This window comes from Lipophrys pholis, assembly GCF_963383615.2.
Source record: "Lipophrys pholis genome assembly, chromosome: 19".
Taxonomy (NCBI): Eukaryota; Metazoa; Chordata; class Actinopteri; order Blenniiformes; family Blenniidae; genus Lipophrys; species Lipophrys pholis.
In genome coordinates this window covers 18,375,565-18,389,476 of record NC_137647.1, presented here as the reverse complement: position 1 = coordinate 18,389,476, position 13,912 = coordinate 18,375,565, and the positions used below count along the sequence as shown (strand labels likewise).

Below are 13,912 nucleotides of genomic sequence, written 5' to 3'. Positions count from 1 at the left end.
ACTGAACACGTGGCAGTAATGTTAAAAAAAAAGAATCAGAATATCAATAAAACTAACAACAATTATTATAATATCAATCATTAATGTCTGAGAATTATTATAGCAATATATGTTCCCTTCGTACATTAGAATTTTTTTTTTTTTTCTTTTTTACATACACTTTACATCTAGAATCACTTTGTGTTTTCACTGACAGCAGTACCACGCTCCTGTTGACGTTAACCTCTAACGGGCGGGGTCGGATATTCCAGTTGAGAGTGATCGGTGAGCGAGCGTCACCCGGGAGACCAAAACACCACCTCACATCACATCGTACACACAGGAGACAAAGAGACCCTGTGGGGGGAGTGTCCAGGAATGCAGAGGAACTGAGACCCTATGGAATGACAACAGATCTATTGGGGGGGGGTCGGCTGGATGGCGGCGGACACCAGCAGGAGGGGAGGGGGAGTGGGGGGGGGGGGGGGGGTGAGTGGACATCAACAGCTGCAGTTAGTTTTTCCTATCTTTGCTCTATAGCTCCCTGGTTTGTGCTGAAATGACTCCTACAGAGCTCACGCTAGTAGAACTGCTCTACTTTGTGCACTTAAAATGAAAACGACATCCTCTCCACTCAAAGCAGTCTGGGGGGGGGGTTAGCACTTAGCCTTACGTCTAAGATGGAGGGGGAGGGGTCAATAAGCAGATGTAAAAACTCAAAGTCATGCCAAGGAGTCTTTGGAAATAAAAAAAAAGGCAAATTTGTGGCTATAAAAGCCAGTGTGAGGAAAAAGCCTGTACCCACAGAGCTTAAGGTACATTGTGAAGAAGGGCGGGTTGGCGACACGGCCCAAAGAGAGACAGGGATGTCTGCAAGAACACACACCAGCCGTTAACCTTGGGCGAGAGAAAAGATGGAAGTTGTGTAATCTTTCCGGCTCAGGTGGAGAATTATTACCTTCCAAATCCTGTGAGAAACGAGCGCCATCTCTCCAGTTTCCCAACCCTCTTGTTAGTGTGTGAGTGATGTGTAAGCCGTCTGAAATCTCCTCAGACCTGCGTCTCACTCCTAACGCGGCGAGTCCTCCTCGCCATCATCATTTCCCTAATTCTCTCTGCAACTTCCTCCAGCTCCCTGGCATTACCGTCCTCCCGCGCTTCTTCCGCACTCTTCCCTGTTGCCGTCTCGCTCTCTCTGTCTGCCTCTGGGGGGGGTTCTCTGTGGGCACAGGCTGCGGGTCAGCAGGATCCTGCCGGACTGTCGCTGACCGCCTCTTTTTCTTTCTCGGGGATGGCGTTGAGGGGCCCGGCTGCCCTCTGCTGCTGGCTCTGGAACTGAAGCTGGAGCTGGGAAAGGGGTGGGGGTTGAGGATAGGCCGGGGGTCTGGGAAGAGTTTGGACCAGAGGGAGCGCCGGCAGCTGGGGGTTGGGCTGCTGTGGGTGTTGCTGATGGTAGGGGGGGAGGTAAGGCTGATGCTGGAGCTGGGTGTGGGCGTGGTACAGCGGTGGAAGTGGCGGCGGCGGGTGGGGCTTGGCCTGAGGTTGTTGCTGGGTCTGCTGCGGCTGGTGGTGAGGATGGTGCTGGAGCTGGGGGGAAGCCGCTCCGTTTTTACTGAGGCCACAGGACTGAGCGGCACAGTGGATCTGACGCAGAGTGTCCAGCGCCTCGCTCTTGGCGTGCTTCAGCAGGTCTGCCTGGCCCTGGGAGGGAGACACACAGACGGATAGGATTGTGAACAATGTGTCCTGGAGGAAAGTGCAAAGACAAGAGTGACACTGTGCTGTGATAATGCAGCAAAACTAGATGAGTTTACGACTGAATGAAACAAAAATCTGTGTTAAATGAGACACCAACCAAAAAGTTTATGGAGGAACTTAGAAATTTGTCTAAAACTCCTTCCACAATAGATCCTCAATGGATGTCGATGTCTCCAAGTCTTCTGTCTAGTCATGTAACCCCAAACGGACTCGCTGGTGCAGAGCTCAAGACTCTAATGCAGTCATTACCATAACCTACTAATAATTTGTCTTTATACCCTAAAATAGCACTCAGTCACGTTTGCTGTATAATTGTGAATATCGTATTTTGATGTGGAATAAATCTGGAACCAATCAGATGTTATGTTGTTGGTATTGCATGATGGTTGAAGGCAAAAATTGCTTCTTTTTTTTCTTTTTTATAATTATACAGCCATAATTTAGTCGTAAATGGTAAACACAAAATATTTAAAAATATTTAACTCTCCGCAAAATAAATACGGTATTAAAATGAAGTAAAAAAAAAAAAATGTCTTGTGTATTGCACTGCCTGTTAAAATACACCAGGGGGCAGTATAAAGCCACTAACAGAAGACCTTTGGTTGACTGCCAGGGTTTTCTACTGCGCTTCTCAGCTGGTGAATAGGGCTGTCATATGGTGATAATATTCTCCTCCATTTCTGCTCACTATTTGAGCACACCGGAGAAGAATCCCGGCCATATGTGGAGGAAGTGGTCAGAGCAGGCTTTCTGCAACGCAGCGCTGTCAAGCCAATCTGGGCCACGGCTGCCTGCCTCCTTGAGCTGGCCGTCTGTGCCTTGTGGAAATGTGGTGCAGGTTCTCCATCGGCGATTATGTGTGTGTGTGTGTGTGTGTGTGTGTGTGTGTGTGTGTGTGTGTGTGTGTGTGTGTGTGTGTGTGTGTGTGTGTGTGTGTGTGTGTGTGTGTGTGCGTGTGTGTAAGTGCGTGTTGCTCATATTATTAGAATTGTCCAAAGACGGTGAAAAGACAAGTGCAAGGAAAACTTGGTTTGAGGAAGTCAGCCCACTACTATGGTCTTTAAGCCTTCAGCCCCCCCCCCCCCAAAAAAACCCCTCATATCTTCCTATGAGTCAACTCCAACATGAGAAATCTGCATATTTCCTCTCCGTCTCATTGAGATTCAGTCTGTCTGAGCTGTTGTGACGGCTCGCCGGGCTCATATCGCTGTGAGGACCCGGGAGGTGACCTGCTGTCCACCAGGCTGGAGTGTAAACGGTGAAAGGGATAAAGTTGTCCGTGCCACCGGGCGGGAACAGCGGCCTGACATATTGTGTGAAGAGTAAAGGTGCTGGCCTGCACACTGTGGCCGATGTCCTGATTCCCAGCTCGATGCCGACGCACCGCAAGTGGCCTTTTACCTGCGCCTATCCAGCGCGCAAAACAGGAGCATGAATAAGTCATACATCAGAAAATAACTGAAATTATGTAAGTCATGACTCACCGGGAATAAAATAAGACAGCAAGAAGCTCGTTCTGTGCTGCCAGAGCCGAATCACGACGGCACTAGTGTGTGTGGATGCAGTCGCCTGTACAGTGGATCTAAAGCTGGCCACGGGGGGTAAAGCCAAGCGAGGTCAGCCACCAAATCCCACAAGTAGTTTCTAATTAAATCCAAGACCAGCGTCCTTCACGTTTATCAGTGTTAATCAGTTTTTAAGTTAAGAGATCTGGATAGTCAGTTACATGTTTGTAGTGTTTCTTGAGGCCGCAGACTCTAATAGAGTGACTGACAGCAATTTTTCTCCACCTGAACTGTAATTTATGAATTCAGCGGGTTTCTATTGGGAGGAATAGGCTCCCAGAGGTTTTCCAAGTGTGGGAGGATGAGGCCCTCCTCACGGAGCATTGTGCCCGCTGCAAAACACACCGACCCACCCCTCAGTGGAGTTTGTGTTGAAAACGCAATGGTTTCTTCAGTGATTCTTCCTGGGCCGGATTGGAATCACTTGTGAGACGGGCCTTATGTTCTGTCCCCTACTTCTCGAGGATCAACCGAAAAAATAACGCTGGGAAGAGAGCAACCCCTGACCCCCAGATGTTTCCTCCTCCTGACCCCCTACAAAGGTCCCCGGAGCCCCCCAGGGGGTCCCGGGCCTGGGCGCCACAGAGTGAAGCTGATTGAACAGATAAAGACTTTGTTTATACATTTCAAGTGAAAATGCATCGTTTTGGAGTTTCGCGCTCACACCGCAACGTTTTGAAAACGATGTCCGTTCACATGGAAATGGTAAAAACACTGAAAATGCCGGGCCACTAGAGGGTGCTGTTTGTTTTGTAATGAACCTACACGCACGTTTAAGGCCCCTGCATACTCCCTTTTGAACCCATAAGAACAAGAAGAAAATTCGGCAGTGACGTCAGCCAGCAGCAGAACAAAAAAGCTTTTTCGGCAGGACTGTTCATACTCCGATAAGAAGCTGCCGAACTCGCAGGCCACGCCCCCTCGCTGCAGGCACAAGTCTGTGAAGCGGCGTTTAAACTTTTCAACTGCACAGTTTATTTCTGGCCTCCAGTGCTTTCAGAAATACATTTCTCTGAACTTTTTCAGTTATAAAAAAGTTTTTGTCCGAGCGCGATGTTAGTCCAGTTTTAACTACAGGAGCTGACAGCTGTTCGTGATGCGTTCAGGTGCATCACGTCAGCCTACACTCCGACATTTTAACGAGCTGCGGCGCTCGTACAGTAGCGCTGTTACAAGCTAAATATGATTAAAATATTATCGATAGTCATGAGCGAACTAGAACACGCATGCGCAGCACACGGCAGTGCAGAAGTTTCGGCAGTGCGGCTCCCATATAGTTCGGCCAGGGTGGTTGGCACAGCCGAAACAAATTTGTTCGGCCAGAAGGAGCTGGCCGAAGGAAATGACGTCATTTTGTTCGACAGGACCCCGCACTGCCGAACTTTCGTCTTGTTCTTATGGAGTATGAAGAGGCCTTTACACAGAACAACGGCGAGTACGCGGACACTCGTATGGACAGACGACCAAGTTGGACTGCTATTCCAGGTGACTCTCGACCATAAAACTACCAAGATCTGGAGAACATGGACCGGGAGTCATGACACTCTGGAGGCCGCCATTGTCGTTATTGTCCTTCTACTCGTACATGTGCAGAAAAAAACTATTCACTACAGCTGTGGTTAAAATGCACAGTGAAAAGTTGAGTTTTAACCATTTCCAATGGAGAAGGGAGTTGGAGCGTTTCCAAAAAGTTGCACTGTTGTTGTGTGTACGGACCCACAAACTGCTACAAATGTTTTCCGTTCCCACTTGAGAACAGGGCCAGAGTCTTAGAGTTTACGATGTAAAATGAACTATTTGAGTATGAGGTTAATTATGCAATACAGTAATTAAAGCAAAAAATGGTGGGGAGTATTTTTCCCCCATAACCTTTTATCCTTCCAAAAAGAACTGCGATATACTTGACATTTGTTTCAAAGCCTCCCCCTCTGTCTCTCAGATTTTACTTTTCCTTTGACGGCGCCGTACAGTGAGTGACAGAAATGGGCAAAATACCCTGCTTCACAATGACAGCTCAGATCTGACTCAACTGTCAGGGTGAGTGTGCGCAGGGAGTTTGGGAGACGGCGACAGAGAGACAAGGGAGTCATCCTCCAGTCCCCCCCCCCCGCACCCCGGCTGCCAGCCTCCCCGTCCACGCCCCCGTCGCCACCGCCGAGCGCTTCCTGGAGGATCTGGAGGGGTTGACAGGTGAAGTAACCACGAGCTGCCAGCCTCGGCAAGCTGGCACCGGGCTCTCACCAAATGTTCAGCGTGTGGCGCAGATTACGAGGGAAGAATAGGAGGACGAAGAGGAGATTTTGTCATCAACGAGAGGAAGAAACAGAGCGGGAGCGTGTGTGTGTGTGTGTGTGTGTGTGTGTGTGTGTGTGTGTGTGTGTGTGTGTGCGCCTGGTGAGACGAGGCGGGGATTTAGGAGGAAGGGTTTAGCAGGGTGGGTGTGGAGGTGGTTGGGTGTGAGTTGGTTTGGGCGTCCATCTGTTAAGTGGCACTTAAGCACATCCCGTCTTTGGAGCGCTGTGGAGAATAATCAATGCAATTCTAGCTGCATTAGTATAAAAGAAACAATTACAAAAACATTTTCCGCTCGTTTAATTGGATTTGAAATATTAGCCACATGAAATACTAAGACTGTTGTGGAGGTTGACTTCAGTGTATTTGGAGTAATTTGGAAGAGAAAGCAGTTTGTTACACGATTTGGCGAGCCGCTGTCGCTCTGCATCTTTGTCAGCATGTTTTGACTGGTAATGCTGATTAAATCTTACTAAATTTCATATTCAGTAAAATTACAAACTATGTTTTTTCATTAAACTTTGCACAATTTGTTTGTGAAACACCAAATTTAAAACTGAATCTGAATCTTACATGTAAAACTCGGAATACTATTTTAACTTATTTATAAATACTTTATAAATTTAGATAGTGAAGGACGACCACTATTATTTCACTATGAATCAACTCTTGGAAAAACACAGATTTCTTTTTTATAAGAAGGTGAAACTTAAGTCATGCCACTTCTGAGGGAAGATGTTGAGTCATTTCAGTACTGTTTACCTACTTTTCAAAATTCGGACTTCTTCTTCTTTTTTGTTAGTTACAGTGGTTCAGATTAGGAAAATTATTATTAAAATTCTATATATATGTTTGTGTTTGCAGTGACAGCCTCATAATTTTAATATGATTTTAAGTGGCCCATTTTTGTGGCGTAACAGTAATCCTGCAAACTTTTTGGAGGCCAAATCGATATTCACTCATCACATTAGTGTTTGTTTTATTATTGCGCTTTATTATTATTACGCCACCTTCTGCTGTGAACTTGGATTGAACGTTGTGAAAACCCATCATTTTTGTGTCTTCGGTTCAAAAAAGATTTGCATTTGAAAACAGCAGAAATGCTGAAAACAATGTCGTTTTTATGTTGGGCCACTAGTGGGTGCTGTTGGTTGTCTTTGGAATAAAAAAAAAACAAAAAACATTTAAATAATTGTCCGTTACTGCCCTGATCGCCATTCTTTCCTTCTGGTTTGATAGACATCACAAGGCAAATAGACAAACAAATCATCAAGCTTCCATTCATCCTGACACTCAAGCAAACAGCCGAGTCAAGGGGAGCTTTCTCACTCAATATAAATGATTTCAGATGTGATGAGATAAAAATATCTCTGGTCGGCCTCAGACCATTCCTGCAGTCTGAGCAGCATTTTTTATTTATTTTTTTGTTCCCAGCGCTAGTATTACCACCAGTATTTATAGAGGCTATGAAACGAGAGCATTGGGCAACCTTATCTTCTGTGTCGGTGGGTGGGGTGTGTGTGGGTGTGTGTGTGTGTGTGTTTGTGTGTGGGGGTGTGTGAGTGTGTGTGTGTGTGGGGGGGGGGTAGCTTCTCCTGAGAAATAAAAACACGGCTTGTTCCGAGTCTTCAAACAGTGTGAACAATCGTATCATGTCTTGTCAAAATAGCTACGTGAGCGAATAAATAAACCACAACTTAGAATTAACAGTAATTAATTAAGAGATTTAGGGATTACAAAAGGGAGGGGGGGGGGACAAAATCACTCCAGAGAGCTTCCTTAAGACATCATGTAGTTTAATCTCAGCTACAGGGTTTAGAAATGCTTATCCAGCTGGTTACAGTCTACAAATTAATCTCACAAGTCCGCATGAGTGAGCATAATTAGCAGTGCCTCAGTCGAACGAGGACACAGCGTGACCATAATGAGTTGTACCTTCAGAACGGTGATGTTCCAGGCGTAGCTCTCCATGGCCTTCTGAAGTTTGCGGCCTTTCAGACCCTCCTTTGCTCCGATGCGATGCAAGTCCTCATGGAAGTCCAGACCTGCACGCAGACACAGAAACACATTTTCATAGAAATAAACAACGCTGTTGTTTGCACAATGTTAGACATAACCACTGTGCAAATAGAAGAGATTGAATAAAGGGCATGGACATGCAGTGGGACAGAGCAGGACCCACACATTCAGGTTATTTCACATTACATACATCCCAGCTTCACTTCAGTCAATCCAGAGCAACAAAAAGGAAACATGTTTCCTTTTAAATAATGACAACTTGGGATCAACGACGACCTTGAAAATCTGAAAAAAATTCTCATTTATTAAACTCTTTTTCCCAAACTTAAATTACCTAAAATGTCTTGAAGAAAAAAGCAACAAAAGCCTTGTGTCAACTTAAAAAAATAAAAAAATAATTTATTTCAGACACTTCAAAACCTACAGAACATACAGAGACATACAAAAAAATTAATTATTTATGTACACTGATATCAGTATATATATCCATATATATAAATCTGCTTGTAAATATATCTATATGAATTTAAAAAAAATCTATATTTCATCACCCTCATAATTTTAACTTAGTTTAAAAAAAGCAAATGTTCTTGATATCACCTCTGGAGTTTTTAATGGTTTCATCCAATTGAGTTCGCTGTATTTAAGACGCCTTTGAACATCATCCTTGGTTATGCTGCTTGAGAAGCCACACTCCTGTCTCCCTCGATGCACTTTACTGCACTTTGCACTTTTTGTTGTTTTGCATTTTAGAAATAAAAACCAAAAAAACCATGGACCACCCAACAAGCTGACTTGGTCATCTATGTGGATTTCATTAAATTTTTTGGGAAAATAGCAGTTAATGTCATCTTTGTAGTTTTTACACTATCCAAGGTCATCCGGTTAGACTCTGTTGTTTGACTCTCACATGTGGCGCCTGTCTTTGAACAAATGGTGGATACTCCTGTCAAGAAATGTAGAATTTTGTGGTATAGATAAACACCTAGACAGACAAAAACACATGCTTTACACATATGAACATTAAACATCTGATACACAATAAATATTTGTCATTTGTATATGCAATATTTCTATCGCATATAACAAGACTTTAAAGTGGCCTTGTTGTCATGCCAATCCTGCAGAGCGACCAGCATCGTATATAACTGATGTAGCAGCTCCCCCATTAATCTATCAGTACCTCCGGCTTCATTTAGCCCGTTCCTAATCCCAGAGGCTTAATAAACACACTCCTCCTAACCCTGCCGCCTGCTTCTCAATCTGTCCTTGACAGCTGACCTCGCATCACCCTCGCTTTGATTCACTGGAGTAACATTGATGTCAGACAATAAGCCACAAAACACAAGAAATCCCCTCATCCAGGATCGTTCCATAGTCTTACGCCCTCTTCAGTTATTTAAACTCGTGTTTAATGGGGAGGGAACAACTTCCCTCATCCCTTAAAGGCAGACGTGAACAGCAGATCGTAGCAATTCCCTTCATGTTGGAGCAGTAAGAGTGAGCGGAGGCTGCAGAGATTGCGCTACGAAAGATGTAAAAAGCATTTGACAACATCTGTTCGGACAGTAGATAGGACTACGGATCATCCTGAGGTTTCTGAAGAACTTTGAGGTTCTTTAGATTCAGTTTTGTTGAAACTTCATTTGGCAATCCTTAAATGTAAAGAACAGATTCTCTCACAATTTGTTGTTCGAACTATTCGAGATCATAATAAAAGAAATTATGTCATGATCCAGTTGCGTCAGTCTGAACAATACATGGTATCTTTGTTAAAACGTATTTGTTTTCTGATTATAAAAAACAATTTATTACAGTTAGTTTTATAGAAGCAAGAGAAAATGACCATATATGGTCACTTTTAGGGACGCTTCTACCAATACCAGTATCAGGTACGATACTGCACAGAGTACTGCCGTGCTCCCTGCTACACATCCAGATGTACTTGCTATAAGTACAGTATATATATAATGCAATAAATAAAGAGAAAGCTTGTTGTTCTTCACTGTTCCAAGCAGTCAGGCTATAAAGCCACTGCAGAATATCAGCTGTGGAGCCTGAAACTCACTCTAACAGGGATTAGGGCTCCTTTGATCTTGTAATCTCTGGTAGGTAATGGGACTGATTCTGGTTCAGAGTTCCGCCAAGAAAGTTAGTGATCGTGGAACACGAGGCGACCGGGGATTTGAGAGGTGGACTTAACTGGAGGCAGCTTGTTACAATGCTACGAGCATTTTTTTTAATTATTAAACCTTTGCTGGCCCTACCAGCCCTTACTGTCACTTAAACTTTCTAAAAGTTCAGCTAATAAACAGAATGCTTCAGAGCATTTTCGAAAAGTTCCACCTTGGGAGCAGTTTAATTTTCAGTGGCTTCAACCGTGTGACGTTTAACGTCACATGGTTGAAGCCCAAAACACCCAAAACGCAATGAAGGTTTTTCCCGAAATGTGGTCCTGTAAGCATGGAATTAAAAACAAACAGGCTGCTACATGCTGCGAATGAAGAACTTTGCAGATGTTGCACTAAAAATCATATAACATTGAAATTGCCTTTTATTTAAATTCAAAAATCCTAGTGTGGTAAGCTTCTGCCATAAGACATTCAGGCCCCAAAACTCAAAGAAATCTTTTGTCCAAAAATTGAAATTCAAAGGTTATTATACTCCAGTTTTATTGATCCTGGTAAAGAGAAAGAAAATCAGCTTCCATCTGAGAACTTAAGTGTCTATTGTCCCAGTTAGCCACACAGTCAGTGTAAAGAGCAGCGAGGGTTTCTGTCTGTGTAATGAGTACCGCCGCAGCAGCAGCAGCAGCAGCAGCAGCAGCAGCAGCAGCAGCAGCAGCAGCAGCAGCAGCAGCAGCAGCAGCAGCAGCAGCAGCAGCAGCAGCAGCAGCAGCAGCAGCAGCATTTACACTCAGATACAAGCTTCAGACAGGGAGCAGGAAAGGTAAGTAAATACTGAAATCAAACAGAATCTCCAAACAGGAGCTGATGAGAAGACGCGATCAAAACAGAGATGTGTGCGGGAGATACACAACACTCAGATCAGAGTTTTCATTAATTTATGTCAATTCACGCACACACACGCACACGCACACGCACACGCACACACACACACACACACACACACACTGCTTGTTATCACTGCAAACAGAGAATAATGAGCTGGGAAACAATGAATACACAAATACAAGGAAAGACTAATGCAGGGAGAGCTTCATCTCCATGAATTTTCATGCTGATAGAACATTCATAGTCATCTTAAAAAAAAACTGTCAAACTGGTTGGAGAGAGAGAGAGAGAGAGAGAGAGAGAGAGAGAGAGAGAGAGAGAGAGAGAGAGAGAGAGAGAGAGAGTGGACACTGATAAACAAGCACGGAGGCTTGCAGAGAGGCAGTAGGTCCTGAGCTCATACGGTGAGGCTGCACCTGTTCCCCGACCTGCCAAGACACGGCGCCATGCCGTATTTAAACCACAGACATCAACAGCAAATATGTTGAGGGGACATTATTATGTGAATGACTCAATTACACCACGATGTTGGTGCATATGGGATGACGAAACATGAATATTTAAAAGTTGTGTTTTCGCTGGCTCCAAACCTTGGTGTGACTCTTGTCTTTTCACGTCGGAGGATAAATCGTGAAAGAAACATTAACCATCGGTCTCATACGGCTTTCTCTAAAGCGGGTTATGGAGCTGATCTCAGTCAGCGATGAGTGAAGGCATCTCCGGGTGTGAAAGTTAACCTGACATGCATGTTTTTGGACTGGCAAAACATTCATCTTGGCATACTTCACAGAGAAAGGTGACAGTGTTAACTACTACACCACCATGTGGTCAGTAAAATGATCTTCAAGCTCAATCATTTTCACAACAGAGTTTATTGGTGTTAGATTAAAAATATACCCCCGTGACAGTTGGAGATGACCTATATCGAGACTCAGCACATTTGTGATATTGAAAGCATCTACAACTAGCATGAGGGTGCTGATCTTAGAAATAATATCTTATAATGTTAAAAACATTAAGGAATGTGACACAGGAAGGTTCTCTGCATGTACTTTTATCTTCTGATCACCAGACAGAGCAACATGACGACTCTGTTGTAATAATGTGCTTCATTCAGCTTTGAAAGAAGCACTCCTTTATCCGATATGAGATTATGAAACCATAAATAGGACATGGAATCTAAAGTACACACACAGCTGAATGGATCATCAACACAAACAGGTCTGTAAGATGTTTAGAAATCTTTCAAAGCCCTTAATTAGGAGAATCCTTTCGAAAGGGAAGTGAAGCGAAGGCTGGTTAGGAGAAGGAGTGAGAGCCGGGCTCCCCAAACACAGATTAGATATGCCAGTGCACACGTCTTTACACACACACACACACACACACACACACACACACACACACACACACACACACACACACACACACACACACACACACACACACACACACACACACACACACACACACACACACACACACACACACACACACACACAACACAGTGTTAGCATCTGGAGTTGCCAGAGTGTGCATCCCAGCTGTTTTCCTGGTCCCCCATTAGCAGCGTGTGTGATGGCGAGCCACCAATGGCGCCCGGGGGGAATCATGCAGCACCTCTCCGTCCTCATCAACACGTCAGCTCCACTGCCCGAATTAAACTGATTAGCTGCAATAATGACTGGGCATAAACCAAACACAGGAAGAGGAGAAGAGGCGCCGGGACACAAGAGCCGTAACAAATCCAAACTGACCTGGGTTGGCGTTTCTCATTCTTGAAACGTGAGCACACCAGCGTACGGATACAGCAAATCTGTACGTGCTCATCGTTTTATATTGATTTAAAATGAAAGCCAATGTGATCAAGTGAGAGTTCCGTTGGTCTCCCTGGTTTGAGGCTGCAGCCATCATTATGATTATACAACCTTTCCACAGCAGCATTTAGCTGATGAGCGGAGCACACTTTAAATAACCGGGGCCAAAGTGTCAGATCTAATCACAGGCCTTAAATTAATGAAACAAATGAACATAGTCCCCTTCACACTGACAGTCTGTCCTCTAATAGCACCTTCTCACACAGCCAATACTCCCAAATTATACCTTTGACTTCTGGATCGATCGCAGGTATAAAACCTTCAATTCCACACAGAAACTCAGCATCTCAGTCCTTTGCTGAGGCTGCTGCTGTTTACTGTGCACAATCTCAAGGTTTAAGGGATGCCCGATAAGTGGTGCGTTCAGGGATTTAACGAAAAAAAAAGGTCAAATCTAACTTTAACAAAATGAGGCAGAAATGTGTTGGAAACTTCGAGTTGCAGGTTTACAAAAACAAAGCAAAAGAAAACAGTACAAAGTGTGTTGCACTGAGAGGTAACCTGCATTATTTGAATTAATGCTCTGGCTTTGTTAGGGAGCACCGGCTTCACTCCAGCTTGTTGGGCCTCGACATTGATTATTTAGTTATTCATTGATGATATTTTGTTACTGAAAAATACTTTCAGATGTTATGGCGTCACATCCTGCATGATTACGCAACCGTTCATAACCCCGCCTACATTTCAAACTGTTCCCCGTGTAATGGAAACGCGGCACTGATACGGGTCTGGTTACGGATAGTCAACCCCCACCTGACCGGCACCGGTACCAAGGGGCATTGTGGAAACGGGGCTTAGGAGTCTAGAGGCGGGCCGACGACTAGGGAGGAGCAGAGGTGATGTGAGAAGTGAAGGTGGCTGGCAGGGGAGGCGGCATGGCGAGGCACACGAGGAAGGAAAGGAATCTTTTGTTGGTTTGATTTTCCCTGGATGGTATTTTTATAATAATAAATAATAAGTAGATAATGACCCTGCAGCTCTCTTCTGCTGTTGTTTTTTTTGTCCCCCTGAAGCCTCTACAGTGGGGCTTCACCCTCACCTCACAATAAGGCTTTAAATGCAAAATTAAATTGTACTAGGTTACCTTCGCTTTTGTGATGTAGTGGTTCGCACTCTCCCCTCACTGTGAGAGGATGAGAGGTCGGATGGATGGATGGATGGATGATAGAAAATAGAATTAAATGGTCTGTACTGCGTCCAAAGGAAATAGTGGTCAATAAAGCCCTTCGGTGAAGCACGGTGGAGGGAGCATCATAACTTGGGGTGGCGGGGCCTGAAATGAATCCAAGTTTCAGGATGGATGACGGATAATTTAACCGTCTACGTATTTCTTTCTATCACGATTTCTTCTCAAAGATTTTGGACGAAAAAGTGGATCAAAGACGTCAATCTGATCTCCACTGGAGTCCGT

At 44.5% G+C, this 13,912-nt stretch overlaps 1 protein-coding gene across 1 annotated transcript in view; it reads right to left on the bottom strand.

Moving 5' to 3' along the window:
• Window positions 1-158: 158 nt before the first annotated feature.
• The window catches only part of LOC308124644 (inactive phospholipase C-like protein 2), a 75,452-nt gene continuing 61,698 nt past the window's right edge, over window positions 159-13,912 (bottom strand). Inside the window, exons 5-6 of the mRNA XM_080487766.1 lie at window positions 7,530-7,639; window positions 159-1,680 (exon numbers count right to left, since the gene is read on the bottom strand). Of these exons, the coding sequence (XP_080343892.1) occupies window positions 1,219-1,680; window positions 7,530-7,639 (572 nt within the window). The 3' untranslated portion in view covers window positions 159-1,218. The remainder of the gene's footprint in view (window positions 1,681-7,529; window positions 7,640-13,912) is intronic.